Below are 25,555 nucleotides of genomic sequence, written 5' to 3'. Positions count from 1 at the left end.
CTTTTTTTTTTTTGCCTGCGCCGGGTCGTAGTTGCGGCATGTGGGGTCTTCATTGCGGCATGCGGGTTCTTAGTTGCAGCATGCATGTGGGATCTAGTTCCCTGACCAGGGATAGAACCCAGGTCCCCTGCATTGGGAGCACAGAGTCTTAACCACTGGACCACCAGGGAAGTCCCGTGACTGCCTTTTTTATATGGAGCTGATTCCTGACTCCTTGTGACACCCCCTATTTTATGCAACCAAGAATAATCTACCTCTTCCCCCAAGTCAGTTTCTTCAAATATTTAATGATAATTATAGTTTCTCTCTTCTCCTTTATCCCTTGCACTTCACTTTTTCTTGCTTGACATGGTCATTCACTGAGCAAATTCACTTGTGGATTCCATGGAGATAGACATGTTACTAGCCAACAACACCATTGTCTATCTTTTCAATAAACCTTATTTGAAGAGCTGTATCCTTTTGTGGCCACAAAAGAGATGAGTTCCATCCCTTTAAGTTGCAGCGACACATCTGAGATGAATTGGCACTTTGAGCTAAAATTTAGGAGATGGTACAGTGTAGTGGTTAGAGGTTGAGCTGAGAGGTTAGAGTGAGTGGAGAGAGGCTGGCCGAGGGGAGAATCCCAGCTCCCCAGCTGACTAGTTGTATGACCTCAGCTTCCTCATCTGAACATCTTCCTTACAACACTGGTGTAAAGATGAACTGAAGTCAGGCCTGGAAAGACTTTGCACAGTGCTTGGCATGTATGTACCCAAAGAGTGGATGCTATCATTATTATCCCATATTCTCATGTTTTTAACTCATACTCTGTGCGTTATCCAATCTCTGATATGAGGTCAGAAGCAATATTCCTGATGTCGGGAGGGCCTGCTGATTCCTCCTGAGAATTCTGGCGTACCTGCTCCACATGGGTTTTCTTTTCATGTTATACTGCTCATCCTCCACTGTACTGGCTTCATATTTATCAGGACCTTTTCCTCCCTCTTCTTTCAACTTTCACTCTTGGCCACCAGTGGCACCTCAAACACCCCAGCCAGAAGCCCGGGTCTGGTGTAATAAGCAGGGTCAGGAAAACCACACCCTGTCCCAAGTTGGATTCTGCAGAGCCAGCTGTCCACTCCATTCCTCATACGTTCCTCTTTATTCCAAAATTACAACCTTCAGCTGGCAGAAAGTATGATGCCACCACTTGTTCCTCCTAAATCCCTCAGTTTACTGGAGACTCTGAAGACCCCAGACAACTATTTTTAGTTTTTTTGACTGTGTCATTCATTCCACTTAGATCAGCAAAAATAAGTGGGTTTGTGAGTCATAGCAAGCTCCCCACCTTGTTTTAGGCAACTAATCCAGGGAGACAGGACCCTTCCTATTAGCAAGTCATGCCTCTGGTATAGGGTGTTAAGGAAATAGGCTCCAAAGCCAGACTGCCTGGGCTCACATTCCAGTTACATTACCATTATCTGAGCGACTTTGGGCAAGTCATTTATGCTTTTTGAGTCTTAGTTTTCTCATCTAAAAACCATTACTCTTATCGCCCTCATAGAGTTATTATAATGATTAAATGAGATGTTATATATAGAAAACTTAGTGCAGTGCCTGACGACAGTAACGGCCAATCAACGTTAGCAATAGTGATGGTGGTGGTTTTGGTGGTGATGGTGGTGGTGCTACCGCTGCTGATTCTTCTCAGTGAGGTCTGGGCAGTGCCTGGCAAGAGTCACAGTCAATCAATGTTAGCAGTGGTGATGGTAGTGTTGGTGATAGTGGTGCTCGTAATGATGGTGGTGGTGATTGTGAAGATGGTGGTGGTGGTGGTACTTATGGTGGTGATGGTGGTGACGCTACTTCTGCTCCTGATTCTTCTTGGTGAGATCTGTGAGGAAACATTTCTTCCGCCTGTGATAAGTAATACAATTCTTTTCTCTTGACAGTTCCTAAGTATTCTTCTTGATCTCTTTTGAGTAGATACTGCTCCTGCTTTTCCAGAATGTCTTTACATTCCAGGGATGAAACTTCACACTCCTGTAGCTCAAAAATACAGCAAGTTTTCCTGCTTTCATTTTCCTTCTCCATGATATGTTCTTCACCTTAGCACTCTCTTGAATCTTGTTTTAGTTCCCTCCATCCTTGGGGAACTAAGCAGACCTTCCAACTTCCTCCCAAGTCGGGAGGCTGCCTTGCGTTTGCAGCATAGACAATGACCACCTTTGGGGAGAAAACATTTCTATGAAACATATGCCCTGTAGATCCACACATTGATGTCTAGACTTCACGAGTAACAAGATGAGCCATGATCCTAGGCGTCCCCCCGGAGACTGCCCACGTGCTCACTTGCTCTTCTGTACTCATTCTTCCTCACCTTCTTCACCTCCTGATCTGCAGAATTATGGTGGACACAGCCTCTTCTTGTGGACATGCTCCCATGCAGGACTCCCACACTTAGCTGAGGAAATCTCCCACCTGTCTGAGATTCCCCAAGGCACACAGTACACGCAACACAGGCTGAGTGAAGTAATGGCAGATTCAGGAATCTTATTCTCAGTTCTCCTTTGGTATGTTTTCTAGACTAAACCTCCAAGCCAACAAAATCCCTCACTTTATATTTAGAGAGCATTTTACACACTATGACGTATGTTAGTTTTGATTCCAGAATACTGATACATTTGCTTTCCACAAAGTTGGGTAAACTGAGCCACAGGGAGGCTACATGATGGCTGTGCATTCACACAGAAGGATGGCAGCCTCCTGACTCCAGCCGGCTTCCCTCTACGAACTCACACGTGGTGCCACTGGTGTCTGGGCGCCTTGGCAGCATCAGCCATGGCGCTGTGGTCCTGCATCCCAGCCTTGCTGTCATTCTGGATGATGCTTTCAAGGAGTTATGAAGGATAACAGTGTGTGCACTCAGCCACCTCAAGATGGAAACCTGATCAGAGCGGCAAATTGTTCTTGAGCCCCACCGAAGATACTGACGGAAAGTCTGGGAGCAGATCTGATTCAACTGAAAGAAAGGGAGGGCAAGGGAGGGAGCCTCCCCACTGGCTCCCCTGCTAATGGAGCCCCCGGGAGCTGAGCCCTGCTGACTTGGGGTATTCTGTGCTCGCCCCCCTCAGCCAGACACAGCCTCAGCAATGCTGACTCTGCTGGTGCCGTGGCCAACAGCCCCCATACCACACAGTGATGCCGCACAAGACGCTAATGGGCTTTCATTGATTCTGCCGACAAGGCCAGTGAGAGTGTCACGTAACATGAAAGAATGCCGGAGCTTAGCTTGGCTTACCGAGACCCAGGGGGCTGTGTCCGTGTGTGTGTGGGCACATGCAGTCAGTGGCCTGACAAGGGCATCTTGGAACAGTGATTTGGATATCTTACGGCTAGACACGTTTGAATGGAATGGACATTCCACAAATCAGAATGACTGTTCCGAGGCACTATTGATCCTCAGTTCCCCCCAACTCCTAATCTATGTTTTGGTGATAGAACGTGACCTTTACGATGGCCTGCCAAGTGTCCCCCTCATCCCTAGACAGTAGTTCTCAGTCTTAGGAGCAGCGAATGAATCACCCAAGAAGCTTATTAAGATTGTAGATTTCTAGGATTTCCCATTCCTAGAAGTCCAGAGTGGGCCCAGAAATCTGTATTTTTATCAGTCCTGCAGTGAAGCTGATGTCACGGTCCACGGAACACACCCTAAGGGACACTAGCACAGCCCTTGTGGCTTTCTCTCATATTCCCTCTTTTGTTAAGATATGTCTGCATATTCTTCTTTAGCGGAGTTTGTAAAAATTGACAGCCACTGGTGGAAAACACTTGATCAGCTCTGTTGGGATGCCCTTGGGAGCGTGGACTAGAGGGGAGATAAGGAGCCCTGCTCATCCCAGGAGAACCACCCAAGTGGCCAATACGTGGCACAGGCCATCCCTGTTTATAGTTGGGCAGCCTGTTTTCCCTGCGTTTGTGCTTTGGGAAGTTTGTGAGTCTGGGCTGTGTGCCAACTGGGTCATGCCTCAGGAGTCCTCCAGGGTGGGAACCTCCCCCACTTCCCTCCAGGCTGCGGAAGCAGTTAGCGAAGCTGGGACAGGAGAGCCCTGGGAGATGGCACTCGTGGATGGCGACGTGCCCCGTGGGGAGGACTCACGGCTTGGTCCACGGATCTTGATGGGCTTACTGCTCGTCATGGATTGGGAGCATGTCTGACACAAACATTCCTTCCCGCTGAAGGTCACCTTGTCTCCAATGGGGAAAGGCTTCCTGCAAGAGGGATGAAGGAGAAATTCAACACCACCTCTCCAGAGGGTTCTGTGTCTATAGGTGACTTGACAACACATGTGCTTGAAGATCTTTGGTAGCACACACAGCACACATAGAGCACCGGCTACATTCAAGTGCTGTTCACGGGGCCAGGCTAAACCACTCAGTTAGGGCCAGGACCGGAACTGGAGACCCAGTTGGGCCATTTACATGATTTTTAAACACTGGGCAAATCATGACACTTATTTGGGCTTACATTTCTCTTCTATAATGAAGAGACTAAAAACGTCTCAGAGGTACTTCCTCTTCCTGGAAGGACTTCTTCCATCCCAACTTGACCTATCCCCTGTATGTCAGGAAGAACTCATTCAACTCCCCAACTTGCCAAAATTTCCTTCTTTCACTCCACAGGAAGTTTAGACGTCCTCACAGAACCTCTTCCTCTGCTCGCCTGCATTTGCACAGTTTGAGTTCCACAGCTCAGGGGCTCAAGCTCGTCATGTCCTGCCTCCCTAACTAAATATAAAGCGCATAGAACCCTCAGCACAGCTGATTCCATCACAGAGCAGCTCTCGCTCGTGCGGTCTGGGATGCCTGTTAATATGGACTCTGAGCTTATGCCCCCGTAAGCCTGCAGTGGCTCCGCTGCCCTAACATTAGCAACATGAACAATGGAGGGAGTGCCAGGGAGAGAGGGGAGCCGTGTTCTCATCACAGCCCAGGCACTGACTCATGGTAAAAGGACCCGGCATGACCTTGGGAAGGCACCTATTCTCCATGGGGCTTCACAAAACCTCCACTTTAGACCATACGGACCCTACTGTGCAAACTTCCAATGGTTCTGGGATTCCAGGTCTTAAGGGTTGGATGGATGAATGAATGAATGAATGAATTCCACTGGGTGATAATATTTTCTTATGCACTGTGTCGTTAGTCTCAATCAGAAACTCTAATTGGTTAGTTACTCTAACTGGTAACAAAGAGGTGGTTATTTTACGAGGAGAATAATTAATCTATAAATGACTTTCCCAATTAAAAAATGCATACATATACTCCAATCGTGCTTTACTTATGACTTAATCAGAGCAGTCCATTAAATTTTAACATATCTGTGGGCAGTGTTGAGGTTTTCTTTATTTTTTCATCTACTTAATATTGTGCTTAGCATACAGTGGGCCCTTAATGTACATTTGCTAAGTTAACAAGTGATGGGGATGCTGAGGGTGGGGAGGAGGGAAGGGGTGAGCTTTCCATCACCTATCAGAGGTCTTGAGAGGCTAGATAATGATCATTATGATAATGAAGAGAATAATAAAAGTGGACACAATTTGGTACCAGTCATTGAGATAAGGTCTCTCTGCATGTACCATCTCATTTATCTTCATGGAAACCCAATGAAGTTGGACTGGCTTTGATGTCGATTCACCAATGAAGCTGAGGCTTACAGAGGTGGGGTCACCTGCCAGGGTCATGGAGGAAGGCTATAAACAGATATCCCAGTACCGCATGTGGCTGAGGGTGTGAGAGCCTGAGCCAGATTCATGGATTCCAAACTGAGTTTTGAGAGGCCAGGGCCCTCAGTGGTTCCTTCAGGGCCTTTTGATGGGAAGTGGGAGGCTGAGTGTTGGGGCTCAGATCCTTACGCTGCCTTCATCTCAGGACAAACTAGTGTTTTATACTAGATCACGTTTGACAAACAGGATTCAGCTGCTAAATGTTTGAAAACCACTGGCCTGTCCGGTCCTTCCACCCCTGAGATTAGAGGATGCAAGTGTCCAGCATAAAGCCGAGTAAGCCCCAGATCTGCCTGGGAAAGGCCACTTCTTCCCTTCTGCAGGATCCCAGGCAGAGGGTCCCCGCCCCCGCTGGCCTCCTGCTCACCTGCACAAGCTGCACACGAAGCACTTGGGGTGGTAGGTGCGGCCCAGCGCAGAGATGACCTCGCCCGTGATAAAGTCCCGGCAGCTGTCACAGCGGGTGCCGTAGAGTTGCTGGTAGTCCTGGGTGCAGATGTACTCCTGGTTCTTGAAGAAGAAGCCTGACTGAGCCAGGCCACAGCCACACACTTGGGGAAACAAGGTGGGAAACAAAGGCAGGTGAGTCCAGGGAGGGTCTGCAAGCATGAGGTTCTCGCTGGGGACAAGGCTGCTGTCTGACTCAGTCATAAGTGGCCAGAGAATGGTGACGCATGGGACCTCATGGGCCTTTGGGGCCAGTGCTCCTTAAAGGATGGCCCGAAGACCACTTGCATCAGAATCACCTGGCGGGCTTCTTGAGATGCAGCTGCCTGGACCTGAATCAGACTACCTGGGGTTGGAGCCCAGGCATCTGCATTTTAGCACACTCCCCAGCTGATCCTGATGCATGCTGACACCACCCATGCTATACAATCCTCTCAAAACATGGAGGAAAAGTTTAAAGCCATGCGGCTCACACAATGCAACACAGCTGGTGGTATCATGAGTTTGATGAAAGAATCATTCAGTTAAAAATGTCCTGGGCATTTCCTATGTGCATGAGTCTGTGCTAGGTGAAGACAAGCTAGGATGGCAATGGGATGTATGATTTGAAGATTATAATCCATCTTCACCATAGCCATAAAAGGTAGATCTGTTCCCAGGCAGGAATGATAAAACACAATCCTTGAACTCCAAAGAGCTAACAATGGATGCAGAGGGAAGACCACATAGAACATACATCAGTGGGGACAGGCCATGGGCTGGTGTAGGTAGCAAGTGCTGTGAGTGGGAGGAATCAATGAAGGCTTTCTGGAGGAGGTAGCATCTAAGTTGAAGTGAAGGAATGGAATGAGCTAAAGCACAAAGGCAGGAAACTGCAAGCGATATTTGTGTGGAGATGGGGCTAGGGTAAGGGTGGTGTTTTTAGAGAGTGGAAGGCAATATTACAGGAAAATATTGCCAGGCCAGTTGGAGGAAGAGGGGCCAAGTCCAGTTTAAGACGTTTAGGCTTTGTGGGAAACTAGGAAGCCATGGATGGTTTTTCCCCTAGTTTTTAAAATCTTAAATTATTTTGAAAAATCTCGGACATATACAACAGTAGAGAGAAGATTATAATGATTCCCCATTACCCAGCTGCAGAAATGATCAATTGCACTGATGACTTCTGAACAGAGAGGCAACATGATTTCATAAGGTACTTTATAAAGTCTTTGGGGATATCCTTGTGGACAATATGAAGTAATATAGGGCAGATAATAGAAGAGCAGGTGGATATAATTATAGGTGTCTGAACAACTGAATCATGTGGGACTCCCCTCCCCCAAAGGACTTAGAAACGTGGGAAATGAGATTTCCCTCTGAGAGTTAAGTTATGAAATGAACACATAATGGGAAGAGCAGAAAGAGGCTAAGTTTCTTCCAAGAGACTGAATGACTCTCTGGGCCACCAGAACTGCTGAGTTTATTGATCCAGCTAAAGCAAGGATGGGTCAGCCAGGAAGGGGCTTGTCAGCAATCAAAGGAAGGCCACTGGAGAGCTCATTCAAATGCCGAGACCAGCTCCCTTTGTTCTGAGTCTGACAGTTTGACTTTCTACATAGGTTGCCTTTGTGAGAGAAGCAGCTGATCAGGGCAACATGAACTAGTACAACGGAGAGTTACAGCTCTTGTTTATGTTAATAAACAGGCACTCAGGTTTTATTCATCGGTTTCCCAAAGATGTGGTTAGCATGACTCAGCTTTACCAAGCGTGATCCACGGTGGGGAAACCAACAAGATGGTTTCCAAGCCTGTAAGTGCGAGGACCTGGCCTGGACTGGGTGACATCACCCCAGTAAATACTCTCTTATCTTTAATAGGGAATGTTGTTTTGCAAAAGCAGCCAGGTTAAAAGTAGGAGGGACTTCTAGGTGAATGTCAGAAGTATTTTGCAAGTGTTTGTTCACTCTGCAGGCCAGAGGTAGGCTCCAAGGGCCAAGGTGAGGGAGGAGGGCAGCTCCAAATGTCACAGCACCACGGCAAACGGTCTAGGACCATGAGAGACTCTGCTCTGGGAGTCAGACCACCTGGGCTATCTAACTCTCTGGGTGACACTGAACTTGGTCCTCTGTGGTCTGGGGCCTCTGTTCACTTCTGTGTAAAGAGCAGAAACCGGACAAGAAATGACCTGAGCTTTTCTTCTGACACTGACATCCTGTGAGTCTAGGAGAAGGTAGGGCTGACTATATGCCTAAACATTTTAAATTCCAAGTGAGGTAGAGCTGGCAGCCGCTGGAGACCACCCCTGCAGAGAGGCAGGGCTTATGAGTAGAAGTGGTGCTGGTGGTGGTGGTAGGTGGGGAAGGGTCCAACTTTCATCAGGCTTCATGAAAACTCATCACATCAAACAATGCCTGGTCTGGAAGGCAGGCAAGGCCAGAGAACAGGCTGTTCTGGGATGTGCAGGTGGCAGATCAATTGACTTCATGGCTGTGGAATTAGTCAGGTCATGGCCTACAACCTCATTGGAAACAGCTCCTGTTTTTTCCCTTCTTTTCTCTCCCTTGTGTCCCCTGCCAACTCCACTTCCAGAGCCACCTCTCCCAGTGGAGAAAACCAGGAGGCCATATGAAAACTTGGAACAATCTGTTCCTTCATTTCCCCCAAGGAGCTGAAGGAGGAGGGTAGAAAGGATGTAAAGGTTGATAAGAATCCCAGGGGTTCCTGGAAATACAGTGGGGAACACGGGGTGGAAGGAAAGCTGGACCAGCACGACAGATGTATCTGAGGCTGAGCAGAGCTCTTCATTCAAATAACAGGAAAGGCCATGGAGAGGGACTGTATGGAAGTGATGTGGAATTAATACATCCAGGGCAGTCATTATTCTGTGAATCAGAAAAATAAAGTCTATTAATTAAAAGAAAGATCATATAGTCTGACAATGGGACAGAATATGGGAACTCAGAACTGCTTCCAGAAAACACAGAATGCTCATTGTAAATATAATGCCTAGAATAGGACATGCACAAAGCCCTACTGTGTTTCAGTGGAAAATGTACCGTTTTGAGGGTCACTGGACCTTCCAATTCCTCCATATTCCCATTCTAGCACTCAGGTGCTGTGTGACTTTGAAAAAGTGACCTCACCCCTCTGGAGCTCAGTTGCCTCATTTGTAAAATGAGGGGGCTATGTGGTAACTGAGGACACATCCAGATATGAGAGTCTAGGATTCTGTCATATAATTCTGTTGATTTTCAACTTTTCAAATGAGACAGTTTTATGGAATTTCAAAATCAAAGTGTTAGAAGGGTCCCTGAGGGTGATCTCATTCATTATTTTAAACATTTAAATTGTGAAATATATTATACATACAGAAGATGTAGTAAATATATATGTACAGTGTAAAGAAGAGTAATAAAACATGCTCCCAGCTACTCACTACAGAGTTTATGAAATAGAACATCACCAGCAGCTCGGAAGCCTGTTCCCGTCTCCCTAAGAGCGCCCTGCTTCCCACACCACGTCTCAAATTGTGTTTATCATTCTCTTACTTTTCTTTACAGTTTTACTACCTTTGAGGTATCTACAAACAATATATTGTTTAGTTTTGCCTGTTTTTGAACTTTATATGGATGGAATCATACTGCATCTACTCTTCTGTGTAATTTTCTGCTTCATTCTCTCAGTATTATGTTTTTGAGATTCATCCATGTCGATGCATGTAGTTGTGGGTCATTCATTTTCACTGTGGTGCTGTATTTCGTTGTCTGACTATATCACAATTGATCTATTCCACTGCTGAAGGACATCCAAGCTGCTTGTGGTTTTTTTTTTTCCTTTATGGAAATGCTGCCTTGAACATTCTTGTATTTGTGAGGTGATGTCTCACTGTTTTCCAATAAGTTTTTCCCATTTACATTCCCACCAGCAGTTCTCACTGAGCTATATTATCACAGATACCAGGTAACACCTAACTTATATTTAGTTAACATGGTACAGGTGAAAGGATGTTCTATTGTGATTTTAAATTTAATTTCCCTGATTATTAATGAAATTGAGAATGTTATTACCTGTTTATGGGCCATTTGTGTTTTCGAGGTTTATCCACATGGAGCATGTATCAGTATTTCTTTTCTACTGCTGAATAATATTCCACTGTATGGATATACCACATTGTACCTATCCATTCACTGGCTGATGGATATTTGAACTGTTTCAAACTTTTGACTTTATGAATAATATTGCTATGAACATTTGTGTACAAGTTTTTGTGTGAACATACGTTACTTGAACGTAAGTCTAGCAGTGGAATTTGGAATTGTTGGGGTTATATGGTAACTCTACGTTTACCCCTAGAGGAACTGCAAGATTGTTTTCCAAAGCACCTACACATTTTACTTTCCCACCAGCAAAGTATGAGGGTTCCAATTCCTCCACATTCTTGCCAACACTTGTATTATCTGTCTTTTTTGATTATAGCCAGCTGAGTGGGTGTGAAGTTTATCTCATTGTGGTTTTATTTGCATTTCATTGATGGCTAATGATGTTGAGCATTTCTTCATGTCCTTATTGGACATTTATATAACTTCTTCAGAGAAATGTCTGTTCATATCCTTTGCCCATTTTGAAATTGGGTTATTTGTCTTTTTTATTATTAAGTTGTAAGTATTCTTTATATAGTCTAGATACAAGCCCTTTACCGGATATATGATTTGCAAATTTTATCTCCCATTCTGTGTGTTGCCTTTCACATTCTTCATGGTATGTTTTGAAGCAAAAAAGTTTTTAATTTTGATGATGTTCAATTTATCTATTTTTCCTTAGTTGTTTGTGCTTTGGGTGTCATGTCCAAGAAGCCTTTGCCTAACTTAAGGTCACAAAGATTTACTCCTATATTTTCTCTTAACAATTTTATAGTTTTAGCTCTTACATTTAGGTTTTTGACTTATTTTGAGTTAATTTTTGTGTATGATGTGAAGAAGAATGCAACTTCTTTTTTTTTTTTTGCATATATATGTTCAGTTTTCCTAGCATCATTTGTTGAAGACTGTTCTTTCCCTATTGAATTATTTTGGTTGCCTCGATGACATTCAACTGACCATAAATATAAGGGTTTATTTTTCCACTCTCATTTCGACTCTATTGATCTATATGTCTATCTTTGTACCACATTGTTTTGTTTATTGTAGCTCTGTAGTAAGTTTTGAAAGTGGGAAGTTTGAGTCTTCCAACCTTGTTCTTCTTTTTCAAGATTGCTTTGGCTATTTTATATTCCTTTCAATTCCATATGCATTTTAGAATCAGTTTGTCAATTTCTACAGAGAAGCAAGTGGGGATTTTTATAGGGATTACATGTGTTATGAACTGAATAGTGTCCTCCCCCAAATTCATATGTTGAAGTCCCAAGCCCTAATGTGATGGTACTTAGATAGGTGGCCTTTAGGAGGTAATCAGGTTTAGATGAGGTCATAAGGATGGGCCCTTCATTATGGGATTAGTGACCTCATTAGAAGAGACACCAGCAAACTTGCTCATTCTCATTCTCCCTCTCTTTCTCTCTGCTCCTCCCTCCCTCCCTCTGTGACATGTGAGGACAGAGTGAGAGGGTAGCTGTCTGCAAGCCAGGAAGGGAGCTCTCCATAACCCGACTATGAAGGCACCTTAATCTTGGACTTCCAGCCTCCAGAACGGTGAGAAAATACACTACTGTTGTTTAAGCCATCCAATCTATGTTATTTTGTTATGGCAGCCTGAGCTAAGATAGCACTAAGTTTGTAGATTGATCTAAAGAATATTGCCATCATAACAATGTTAAGGCTTCTGATCCATGAACATGGTATATTTTTCCATTTACTTAGATATTCTTTAATATTTTGTAGTTTTCAAAGTATAAATTTTACACTTTTGTTAAATACTTCTTCTTTTTTTTTAATGTAGCTCTCAAAGCTTTTCCAGATCTTTATTATTTAAGAGAACATATCACCCCTCCTAGGTATATGGACAAGAGAAATCATATACATGTTGACCAGCAGACACATAAAAGAATGTCTATAGCCACACTATATGTAATGCTGGACACAACTCAAATGCTCATCAACAGTAAGAAGAATAAATTCATGGTGGTATAATATAATCACACAATGGAACGTATAGCAATGAGAATGAAAAAACCATAAATACATGAAACAACAAGACTGACTCTCACAAACAAAATATTAGCACAGGAAGCCAGATGTAAAAAAGTACCCACACTGGGGCTTCCCTGGTGGTGCAGTGGTTAAGAATCTGCCCGCCAATACAGGGGACACGGGTTCGAGCCCTGGTCTGGGAAGATCCCACATGCCGCGGAGCGACTAAGCCCGTGAGCCACAACTACTGAGCCTGCACGTCTGGAGCCTGTGCTCCACAATAGGAGAGGCCACGACGGTGAGAGGCCCGCGCACCACGATGAAGAGTGGGCCCCGCTCACTGCAACTGGAGAAAGCCCTCGCACAGAAACGAAGACCCAACACAGCCAAAAATAAATATAAATAAATAAATTTATATTAAAAAAAAAAGTACCCACACTAATTCTACTTACATGATGTTTACAACAGGCAAAACTTATTTATGATGTTAGAAGTCAGGACAGTGGATACTTTTGATGGGGGGCAGTGACTGGTGGGACACGCAAAGTAAGTTTCTGGGGTGCTGGTGATATGCTGTTTCTTTCTTTGTTGTTCTCGTTGTTTTTTGTTTGTTTGTTTTGGGTTTTTGTTAAAATTTTTTTTTTAATTTTTAATTTTATATATTTTTTATACAGCAGGTTCTTATTAGTCATCAATTTTATACACATCAGTGTATACATGTCAATCCCAATCGCCCAATTCATCACACCACCACCCCCACCCTCCCGCCGCTTTCCCCCCTTGGTGTCCATACATTTGTTCTCTACATCTGTGTCTCAATTTCTGCCCTGCAAACCGGTTCATCTGTACCATTTTTCTAGGTTCCACATATATGCGTTAATATACGATATTTGTTTTTCTCTGACTTACTTCACTCTGTATGACAGTCTCTAGATCCATCCAAGTCTCAACAAATGACCCAATCTCGTTCCTTTTTATGGCTGAGTAATATTCCATTGTATATATGTACCACAACTTCTTTATCCATTCGTCTGTTGATGGGCATTTAGGTTGCTTCCATGACCTGGCTATTGTAAATAGTGCTGCAATAAACATTGGGGTGCATGTGTCTTTTTGAATTATGGTTTTCTCTGGGTATATGCCCAGTAGTGGGACTGCTGGATCATATGGTAATTTTTAGTTTTTTAAGGAACCTCCATACTGTTCTCCATAGTGGCTGTATCAATTTACATTCCCACCAACAGTGCAAGAGGGTTCCCTTTTCTCCACACCCTCTCCAGCATTTGTTGTTTGTAGATTTTCTGATGACACCCATTCTAACTGGTGTGAGGTGGTACCTCATTGTAGTTTTGATTTGCATTTCTCTAATAATCAGTGATGTTGAGCAACTTTTCATGTGCTTCTTGGCCATCTGTATGTCTTCTTTGGAGAAATGTCTATTTAGGTCTTCTGCCCATTTTTGGATTGGGTTTTTTGTTTTTTTAATATTAAGCTGCATGAGCTGTTTATATATTTTGGAGATTAATCCTTTGTCCGTTGATTCGTTTGCAAATGTTTTCTCCCATTCTGAGGGTTGTCTTTTTGTCTTGTTTATGGTTTCCTTTCCCTTGTTTATGGTTTGTCCTTTCGTCTTGTTTATGGTTTCTTTTCCAATAAATACTTTTGCTGTGCATAAGCTTTGAAGTTTCATTAGGTCCCATTTGTTTATTTTCGTTTTTATTTCCATTACTCTAGGAGGTGGATCAAAAAAGATCTTGCTGTGATTGATGTCAAAGAGTGTTCTTCCTATGTTTTCCACTAAGAGTTTTATAGTGTCCGGTCTTACATTTAGGTCTCGAATCCATTTTGAGTTTATTTTTGTGTATGGTGTTAGGGAGTATTCTAATTTCATTCTTTTACATGTAGTTGTCCAGTTTTCCCAGCACCACTTATTGAAGAGACTGTCTTTTCTCCATTGTATATCCTTGTCTCCTTTGTCATAGATTAGTTGACCATAGGTGCGTGGGTTTATCTCTGGGCTGTCTATCTTGTTCCATTGATCTATGTTTCTGTTTTTGTGCCAGTACCATATTGTCTTGATTACTGTAGCTTTGTAGTATAGTCTGAAGTCAGGGAGTCTGATTCCTCCAGCTCCATTTTTTTTCCCTCAAGACTGCTTTGGCTATTCGGGGTTTTTGTGTCGCCACACAACTTTAAAGATTTTTTGTTCTAGTTCCTTAAAAAATGCTGTTGGTAATTTCATAGGGATTGCATTGAATCTGTAGATTGCTTTGGGTAGTATAGTCATTTTCACAATATTGATTCTTCCAATCCAAGAACATGGTATATCTCTCCATCTGTTCGTATCATCTTTAATTTCTTTCATCAGTGTCTTATAGTTTTCTGTATACAGGTCTTTTGTCTCCATAGGTAGGTTTATTCCTAGGTATTTTATTCTTTTTGTTGCAATGGTAAAGGGGAGTGTTTCCTTAATTTCTCTTTCAGATTTTTCATCATTAGTGTATAGGTCCCATTGCAAGAGATTTCTGTGCATTAATTTTGTATTAATTAATTTTGCATTAATTTTGTATCCTGCAACTTTACCAAATTCATTGATTAGCTCTAGTAGTTTTCTGGTGGCATCTTTAGGATCCTCTGTGTATAGTATCATGTCATCTGCAAACAGTGACAGTTTTACTTCTTCTTTTCCAATTTGGATTCCTTTTATTTCTTTTTCTTCTTTGATTGCTGTGGCTAGGGTTTCCAAAACTATGTTGAATAAGAGTGGTGAGAGTGGACATCCTTGTCTTGTTCCTGATCTTAGAGGAAATGATTTCAGTTTTTCACCATTGAGAATGATGTTTGCTGTGGGTCTGTCGTATATTGCCTTTATTATATTGAGGTAGGTTCCCTCTATGCCCACTTTCTGGAGAGTTTTTATCATAAATGGGTGTTGAATTTGTCAAAAGCTTTTTCTGCATCTATTGAGATGATCATATGGTTTTTATTCTTCAATTTGTTAATATGGTGTATCACAATGATTGATTTGTGTATATTGAAGAATCCTTGCATCCCTGGGATAAATCCCACTTGATCATGGTGTATGATCCTTTTAATGTGTTGTTGGATTCTGTTTGCTAGTATTTTGTTGAGGATTTTTGCATCTATATTCATCAGTGATATTGGTCTGTAATTTTCTTTTTTTGTAGTATCTTTGTCTGGTTTTGGTATCAGGGTGATGGTGGCTTCATAGAATGAGTTTGGGAGTGTTCCTTCCTCTGCAATTTTTTGGAAGAGTTTGAGAAGGATGGGTGTTAGCTCTTCTCTAAATGTTTGATAGAATTCACCTGTGAAGCCATCTGGTCCTGGACTTTTGTTGGAAGATTTTTAATCACAGTTTCAATTTCATTACTTGTGATTGGTCTGATCATATTTTCTATTTCTTCCTGGTTCAGTCTTGGAAGGTTATACCTTTCTAAGAATTTGTCCATTCCTTCCAGGTTGTCCATTTTATTGGCATAGAGTTGCTTGTAGTAGTCTCTTAGGATGCTTTGTATTTCTGCAGTGTCTGTTGTAACTTCTCCTTTTTCATTTCTAATTTTATTGATTTGAGTCCTCTCCCTCTTTTTCTTGATGAGTCTGGCTAATGGCTTATCAATTTTGTTTATCTTCTCAAAGAACCAGCTTCTAGTTTTTTTGATCTTTGCTATTGATTTCTTTGTTTCTATTTCATTTATTTCTGCTCTGATCTTTATGACTTCTTTCCTTCTGCTAACTTTGGGTTTTGTTTGTTCTTCTTTCTCTAGTTCCTTCAGGTATAAGGTTAGATTGTTTATTTGAGATTTTTCTTGTTTCTTGAGGTAGGCTTGTATAGCTATAAACTTCCCTCTTAGAACTGCTTTTGCTGCATCCCATAGGTTTTGGATCGTTGTGTTCTCCTTGTCATTTGTCTCTAGGTATTTTCTGATATCCTCTTTGATTTCTTCAGTGATCTCTTGGTTATTTAGTAAGGTATTGTTTAGCCTCCATGTGTTTGTGTTTTTTACGTTTTTTCCCCTGTAATTCATTTCTAATCTCATAGCGTTGTGGTCAGAAAAGCTTCTTGATATGATTTCAATTTTCTTAAATTTACTGAGGCTTGATTTGTGACCCAAGATGTGACCTATCCTGGAGAATGTTCCATGCGCACTTGAGAAGAAAGTGTAATCTACTGTTTTTGGATGGAATGTCCTATAAATATCAATTAAATCTATCTGGTCTACTGTGTCATTTAAAGCTTCTGTTTCCTTATTTATTTTCATTTTGGATGATCTGTCCATTGGTGTAAGTGAGGTTTTAAAATCCCCCACTTTTATTGTGTTACTGTCGATTTCCTCTTTTATAGCTGTTAGCAGTTGCCTTATGTATTGAGGTGTTCCTATGTTGGGTGCATATATATTTATAATTGTTATATCTTCTTCTTGGATTGATCCCTTGATCATTATGGAGTGTCCTTCCTTGTCTCTTGTAACATTCTTTATTTGAAAGTCTCTTTTATCTGATATGAGTATTGCTACTCCAGCTTTCTTTTGCTTTCCATTTGCATGGAATATCTTTTTCCATCCCTTCACTTTCAGTCTGTATATGTCCCTAGGTCTGAAGTGGGTCTCTTGTAGACAGCATATAGATGTGTCTTGTTTTTGTATCCATTCAGCAAGCCTGTGTCTTTTGGTTGGAGCATTTAATCCATTCACATTTAAGGTAATTATCAATATGTATGTTCCTATGACCATTTTCTTAATTGTTTTGGGTTTGTTTTTGTAGGTCCTTTTCTTCTCTTGTGTTTCCCACTTAGAGAAGTTCCTTTAGCATTTGTTGTAGAGCTGGTTTGGTGGTGCTGAATTCTCTTAGCTTTTTCTTGTCTGAAGAGCTTTTGATTTCTCTATCGAATCTGAATGAGATCCTTGCTGGGTAGAGTAATCTTGGTTGTAGGTTCTTCCCTTTCATCCCTTTAAGTATATCATGCCACTCTCTCCTGGCTTGTAGAGTTTCTGCTGAGAGATAAGCTGTTAACCTTATGGGAGTTCCCTTGTATGTTACTTGTTGTTTTTCCCTTGCTGCTTTCAATATTTTTTCTTTGTCTTTAATTTTTGCCAATTTGATTACTATGTATCTCGGCGTGTTTCTCCTTGGGTTTATCCTGTATGGGACTCTCTGCACTTCCTGGACTTGGGTGGCTATTTCCTTTCCTATGCTAGGGACGTTTTCGACTATAATCTCTTCAAATATTTTCTCAGGTCCTTTCTCTCTCTTCTCTTTCTGGGACCCCTATAATGCAAATGTTGTTGCGTTTAATGTTGTCCCAGAGGTCTCTTAGGCTGTCTACATTTCTTTCCATTCGTTTTTCTTTATTCTGTTCCGCAGCAGTGAATTCCACCATTCTGTCTTCCAGGTCACTTATCCGTTCTTCTGCCTCAGTTATTCTGCTATTGATTCCTTCTAGTGTAGTTTTCATTTCAGTTATTGTATTGTTCATCTCTGTTTGTTTGTTCTTTAATTCTTCTAGGCCTTTGTTAAACATTTCTTGCATCTTCTTGATCTTTGCCTCCATTCTTTTTCCGAGGTCATCTTCACTATCATTATTCTGAATTCTTTTTCTGGAAGGTTGCCTGTCTCCACTTCATTTAGTTGTTTTTCTGGGGTTGTATCTTGTTCCTTCATCTGGTACATAGCCCTCTGCCTTTTCATCTTGTCTATCTTTCTGTGAATGTGGTTTTTGTTCCACAGGCTGCAGGATTGTAGTTTGTCTTGCTTCTGCTGTCTGCCCTCTGGTTGATGTGGCTATGTAAGCGGCTTGTCCAAGTTTCCTGATGGGAGGGACTGGGGGTGGGTAGAGCTGACTGTTGCCTTGGTGGGCAGAGCTCAGTAAAACTTTAATCTGCTTGACTGCTCGTGGGTGGGTCTGGGTTCCCTCCCTGTTGGTTGTTTGGCCCGAGGGAACCCAACACTGGAACCTACCTGGGCTCTTTGGTGGGGCTAGTGGCGAACTCTGGGAGGGCTCACGCCAAGGAGTACTTCCCAGAACTTCTGCTGCCAGTGTCCTTGTCCCCATGGTGAGCCACAGCCACCCCCCGCCTCTGCAGGAGACCCTCCAACACTAGCAGGTAGGTCTGGTTCAGTCTCCCCTGGGGTCACTGCTCCTTCCCCTGGGTCCCGATGCGCACACTACTTTGTGTGTGCCCTCCAAGAGTGGAGTCTCTGTTTCCCCCAGTCCTGTCAAAGTCCTGCAATCAAATCCCACTAGCCTTCAAAGTCTGATTCTCTAGGAATTCCTCCTCCCGTTGCTGGACCCCCAGGTTGGGAAGGCTGACGTGGGGCTCAGAACCTTCACTCCAGTGGGTGGACTTCTGTGGTATAAGTGTTCTCCAGTCTGTGAGTCACCCACCCAGCAGTTATGGGATTTGATTTTACTGTGATTGCGCCCCTCCTACCGTCTCATTGTGGCTGCTCCTCTGTCTTTGGATGTGGGGTATCTTTTTTGGTGAGTTCCAGTGTCCTCCTGTCGATGATTGTCCAGCAGCTAGTTGTGCTTCTGGTGTTCTCGCAAGAGGGAGTGAGAGCACGTCCTTCTACTCTGCCATCTTGGTTCAGGACCGAAAATCTCTTGTTAAACTCTTATGCATTTTATTTTTGATGGTATTTTAAATGGAACTGTTTTCTCAGTTTTATTTTCAGGTTGTTCATTGCAAGTGTATAGAAATACAATTGATTTTGGTATATTGATCTTGTACCTTGAAATCTGATGAACTTATTTGCTAGTTCTAATAGTCTTTTTTAGCACATTCCTTAGGATTTGTTATATACAAGATCATGTCATGTGCAAATAGATATAGTCTTACTTCTTTTTCAATCTGGGTGACTTCTATTTCATTTTCTTGCCTAATTGACCTAGCATGAACCTGCAGTATAATGTTAAATAGAAGCAGTAAGAGCAGACATTCTTTTCTTATTTTTGATCTCACAGGGAAGCAGTCTTTCAGCATTAAGTATGATTTAAGCTGTGGGTTTGCCTTTGTTCTTGAAAGATAGTTTTGCTGAATACATAATCCTAAATTTGCAGTTACTTCTTTCAGTACATAAAGGTATTATTCCACTGTTTTCAGATTTCCTTGTTGTGACTAAAACTTCAGCTGGCAGCTTATTTACCATTCATATGCAGATGATCTGTCTCTTATCTCTGGCTACTTTTAAGATGGGTTTTTTGGTTGTTTTTGGTGATCTGCAGTTTCACCATGATGTGTGTAGGTAGATTTCTTTTATATTTTTCTACTGGGATTCATTAAGTTTCCTAGATATTTGTGTCTGTCAACAGTTCTACATAATTCACAGATGTTATCTCTCAAATATTGTCTTCCTACTCATGTTCTCTATTATACATCTCTAGAACTCTGATTAGATATATGTCAAACCTTCTCACTATATTCTCCATGTATAAAGTTCTCTTTTATTTTTATCACTTTCTTATATTTCTGAGCTATATGTATATACCTCTCTCTTTGCTAAATCTTACAGTTTATTAATTATCTCTTCAGCAACATCTGATGTGCTATTTAATCCATACGTTGAGTTTTTAATTTCAAATATTATACATTTTTATGTCTAAAATGTACGTTGTTTCAAAATAACAAAGAACTTTGTTATTTCTCTATTGCCTTTCCTTATGGTCAGGTTCATATCAAACAACCTGTGCACTGAGCTACCTGCTTCATGGGGTGGTCAAATCCTGCATAGATGTGGTGTTCATTCACTTTCTCCCTTCCCATCTCACAGGGTAACAGAATGCAGAGAAAACCAAAAAAGCTGTACACACTATAAAAAGAAAAAAAAAAAAAGATACAAATGAACTTATTTATAAAACAGAAACAGACTCACAGACTTCAAAAACAAATTTATGGTTATCAAAGGGGAAACGTGGGGGGGGGGATAAATTAGGAGCTTGGGATTAACATACACACAGTACTATATATAAAATAGATAACCAACAAGGACCTACTGTATAGCACAGGGAACTCTACTCAACATTCTGCAATAAGCTACATGGCAAAAGAATCTGAAAAAGAATGGATATATGTATATGTATAACTGAATCACTTTACTGTGCACCTGAAACTAACACAATATTGTAAATCAACTATACTCCAATATAAAATAAAAAATTAAATTAAAAAAATGTTTATGTTGTTTCTTTTTCACATCTGCTGTGTTATTTGTTAAAATGTGTGGTTTTTTGCTCATTTTCTTCTGGCTTGTCTTACTTGTTTAAACATATTGAATGTAGTTATTATATAATGTCAGAAAATTCCAGTCTATAAAGTCTTTGAGGTTCCCTGTCTACTTTCCATCGTTTCTGCTGGCTCTCCCCCATTATGATTTGTACATTTTTGACTGTGAGTTATTCGTTTTGCTAATAATTTTATCTGTAGTAATTCTTTGAGGTCAGGAATAAAGCTGAGTTCCTCTAAAGAGGATTATCCTTTGCTTCTGGCATTTGCCAAGTGTGGGACCACTTTCTTTTAAATTGTTTCACTTTTTTTTTTTAATGCCAAATATATAGCATGAAAATAGAATGTGAATCCATATACAGGGTGGATTATGGGTAGACATTTTGATACAAGTTTTATTCTCTTCTACCCAGTGCCCAAGTTGGTACAGGCAAGTTTCAGTGCTGTTTCCTTCTCCAGTTTACTTCTCATCCATCTATACACTGAGAGGAAGTTTTTGTAGGGGGAAACCTCGGCTTTACTCAGAGGTCTACAGTTAGAATCCTACTTTGATCAGGCTCTAGGCTTTGACTCCTGTTCTCCATGATCCATATAGCTATCAAGGTAAAAGCTCAAGGTCTTCAAGGTTTAGCATAAACCATGAAGATTAAATCTGGCATTGGCAGTCACACCCAGATATCTGCTTTTATTTTTATTTTTTACCTCTACAGATTCCTTCCTTTCATGTCAGTACAGTAGTCCACTTTAAAAGGGTTGTAAAAGAAATTCATAGAGATTTTAGATTTTTCAAATGAGAAGGCTATTTAGGGTAATTAATCCCTATACTGGTTACTGCTGGAAACAAAAATACACTCTAAGCAAGTTGACATTGAAAATATTCAGAAAAATAATAGTCTCTTTTGTTTTCAAAATCTCCATTAAAAGAATTTCTATGACCTCCCTATGGTAGACTGTCAAAATGGCCAAATTCTTCCCTTCTCTGTATTCACACCATTGAAATCTGATTCTGTAGGCCCTCACACAAAAGGCAAAGTTTGTTTCTCCATGATCTTGAATCTGGGTTGGCCATTTGACTTGTTTTGGCCAATGGGACATTAGCAAGTATAACACAAGCTGAGGCTTGAAAAGATCTTGTTTAGTGAAGTCTGCTCTCTTGTTGAATTTGGAACTCTGAGACCACCATGGAAACGAGTCCAAGCCAGCCTGCTGGAGGATGAGAAGCCAAATGGAGGCACTCAGGTCAACCTGCCAACCACTGCCAGCAGACCCACCATAACATCATGATGAGGCGAGGAGAGATAAGCAGAGCCAGGTCAGATTGGAAGAAGTGCCCAGCCAACCCGGAGAATCAAGAGCTAAATAAAAGATTGTTTTAAACTATTAAATTTTGGCTTAAGGCAAAACATAACAAATACAGCCTCTTAAGAATATAACTGTAGAGTCATGGCTCAAATCTCCTTATAACAATTTTATTCTCATTACTCTTTGCCCTGTTTCAATTTCTGGGGATGTAAAAATGGTCACCCGCCAAGATACTCTTGCAGGTCAACTTGCACTAAAGGGGTATGCCAATCCTCAACATAAAATAGAAACCACATGAAGTTTTGCCAAGATGGCAGAGTAGAAGGATATGAACTCACCTTCTCTCACAAAAACAACAAAACCATAACTAACTGCTGAACCACTATCAACAACAACAACAACAAAAACACTGGAACCTACCAAAAAAGATATTGTACATCCAAAGACAAAGAAGGAGCCACTTTGAGACGGTAGGAGGGGTGCAATTGCAATAAAATCAAATCCCATACCTGCTGGGTGGGTGACCCACAAGCTGGAATATAATTATATCAAAGAGGTTCTCCCACAGGAGAGAAAGTTCTGAGCCCCACATCAGGCTCCCCAGCCTGGGGGGTCTGGCATCGGGAGGAGGAGCCCTCAGAGCATCTGGCTTTGAAGACCAGTGAAGTTTGATCACAGGAATTCCACAGGACTGGGGGAAACAGAAAACTCCACTCTTGGAGGGTGCACACAAGGGCTCATGCACACCAGAACGCAGGGGAAAAAGCAGTGACCTCATAGGATCCTGGGCCAAAACTACTTGCTGGTATTGGAGGGTCTCCTGTGGAGGCGGGGGGTGGCTGTGGCTCACTGCAGGGACAAAGACACTGGTGGCAGTAGTTCTGGGGAGTACTCATTGGCGTGAGCCCTCCTAGAGGCCACCATTTTCTCACTAAGACCTGGCCCCACCCAACAGCCTTTAGGCTCCAGTGCTGGGACACCTCAGGCTAAACAACAAACAGGGCTGGAAAACAGCCCCACCCATCAGCAGACAGGCTGCCTAAAGTCTTCCTGAGCCCACAGCTTCCCGCTAATCACACCTCTTGACACGGCCCTGCCAACCAGAGGGGCAAGACACAGCTCCACCCACCAGTGGGCAGGCACCAGTCCCTCCCACCAGGAAGCCTGCACAAGCCACTTGGACCAGCCTCATCCACCAGGGGGAAGACAGCAGAAGCAAGAAGAATTATAATCCTGCAGCCTGCGGAACAGAAACCGCAATCACAGAAAGCTAGACAAAATGAGATGACACAGAAATATGTCCCAGATGAAGGAACAAGATGAAATCACAGAAGAACAACTAAATGAAGTGGAGATAGGCAATATACCCGAAAAAGAATTCAGAGTAATGATGGTAAAGATGATCCAAGATCTTGGAAAAAGAATGGAGGCACAGACTGAGAAGATACAAGAAATGTTTAACAAAGAGCTAGAAGATCTAAAGAACAAACAGAGATGAACAATTCAATAACTGAAATGAAAAATACACTAGAAGGAATCAACAGCAGAATAAATGAGGCAGAAGAATGAATAAGTGAGCTGAAAGACAGCATGGTGGAAATCACTGCCATAGAAAAGCAAAAAGAATGAAAAGAAATGAGGACAGTCTAAGAGACCTCTGGGACAACATTAAACACACCAACATTTGCATTATAGGGGTCCCAGAAGGAGGAGGAGAAAGAGAGAGAGAAAGGACCTGAGAAAATACTTGAAGAGATAACAGCCAAAAACTTCCCTAGCATGGGAAAGGAAACAGTCACCCAAGTCCAGGAAGTGCAGAGACTCCCAGGCAGGATAATCCAAGGAGGAACACACCAAGACACATAGTAATCAAACTGACAAAAAATAAAGACAGAAAGAAAATATTAAAAGCAACAAGGGAAAAGCAACAAATAACATACAAGGGAATATCCATAAGGTTATCAGCTGATTTTTCAGCAGAAACTCTGCAGGTCAGAGGGAGTGGCATGATATACTTAAAATGATGAAAGGGAAAAACCTATAACCAAAAATACTCTTCCCAGCAAGGCTCTTGTTCAGCTTCGACAGAGAAATCAAAAGCTTTACAGACAAGCAAAAGCTAAAAGAATTCAGCACCACCAGACCAGCTTTACAACAAATGGTAAAGGAACTTCTCTACGTGGAAAAGAAAAGGCCACACATAGAAATAAGAAAATTATGAATGGAAAAGCTCACTGGTAAAGGCAAACATATAGTAAAGGTAGGAAATCATCTACGCAAATATGATATCAAAACCGGCAATTGTGAGGAGAGTACAAATGCAGGATATTGGAAATGCATTTGAAATTAAAAGACCACCAATTGAAAACAACCTTGTATATATATAGACTGCTATATCAAAACCTCATGGTAACCACAAACCGAAAACCTACAGTAAATACACACAGAAAAAGGAAAAGGAATCTAAACACAACACTAAAATTAGTCATCAAATCATAAGAGAAGAGAACAAAAGAGGAAGGGGAGAAAAAAGACCTGCAAAAACAAATCCAAAACAATTAACAAAATGGCAATAAGAACATACATATTGATAATTACCTTAAATGTAAATGGATTAAATGTTCCAACCAAAAGACACAGACTGGCTGAATGGATACAAAAACAAGATCCGTTTATATGCTGTCTACAGGAGACCCACTTCAGATCTAGGGACACATACAGACTGAAAGTGAGGGGATGGGAAAAGGTATGCCATGCAAATAGAAATCAAAAGAAAGCTGAAGTAGCAATACTCATATCAGACAACATAGACTGTTACAAGAGACAAAGAAGGACACTACATAATGATCAAGGGATCAATCCAAGAAGAAGATATAACAATTGTAAATATATATGTATCCAATATAGGAGCACCTCAATATATAAGGCAAATGCTAGCAGCCGTAAAAGGAGAAATCGACAGTAACACAATGATAGTGGGAGAATTTAACAATCCACTTACATCAATGGACAGATCATCCAGACAGAAGATCAATAAGGAAACACAGGCCTCAAATGACAAATTAGATCAGATGGACTTAACTGATATTTATAGAACATTCCATCCAAAAGCAGCAGAATACATTTTCTTCTCAAGTGCACATGGAACATTCTCCAGGATAGATCATATCCTGGGCCACAAATCAAGCCTCAGTAAATTTAAGAAAATTGAAATCATATCAAGCATCTTTTCTGACTACAACACTATGAGACTAGAAATCAATTACAGGAAAAAATCCTGTAAAAAACACAAACACATGGAGGCTAAACAATATGTTACTAAATACTCAATGGATCACTGAAGAAATCAGAGGAAATCACAAAATACCTAGGAACAAATGAAAACAAAAACACGATGGTCCAAAACCTACGGGATGCAGCAAAAGCAGTTCTAAGAGGGAAGTTTATAGCAATACAATCTTACCTGAGGAAACAAGAAAAATCTCAAAGAAACAACCTAACCTCACACCTAAAGCAAACAGAGAAAGAAGAACAAACAAAACCCAAAGTTAGCAGAAGGAAATAAGTCATAAAGATCAGAGCAGAAATAAATGAAATAGAGACGAAGAAAACAAAATCAAAGATCAATGAAGCTAAAACTTGTTTCTTTAAAAAGATAAACTAAATTGATAAACCTTTAGCCAGACTCATCAAG

The 25,555-nt window shown here is 41.5% G+C and overlaps 1 protein-coding gene across 1 annotated transcript in view; it reads right to left on the bottom strand.

Annotated features, from left to right (window-relative positions):
- The window catches only part of ABLIM3 (actin binding LIM protein family member 3), a 145,935-nt gene that overhangs the window by 67,693 nt on the left and 52,687 nt on the right, over positions 1 to 25,555 (bottom strand). Inside the window, exons 4-5 of the mRNA XM_061189828.1 lie at positions 6,136 to 6,319; positions 4,142 to 4,254 (exon numbers count right to left, since the gene is read on the bottom strand). Of these exons, the coding sequence (XP_061045811.1) occupies positions 4,142 to 4,254; positions 6,136 to 6,319 (297 nt within the window). The remainder of the gene's footprint in view (positions 1 to 4,141; positions 4,255 to 6,135; positions 6,320 to 25,555) is intronic.

Source organism: Eubalaena glacialis, chromosome 4, assembly GCF_028564815.1.
Source record: "Eubalaena glacialis isolate mEubGla1 chromosome 4, mEubGla1.1.hap2.+ XY, whole genome shotgun sequence".
Lineage (NCBI taxonomy): Eukaryota > Metazoa > Chordata > Mammalia > Artiodactyla > Balaenidae > Eubalaena > Eubalaena glacialis.
Note: the sequence above shows the minus strand (reverse complement) of the source record. Positions and strands in the feature narration are given on the sequence as shown.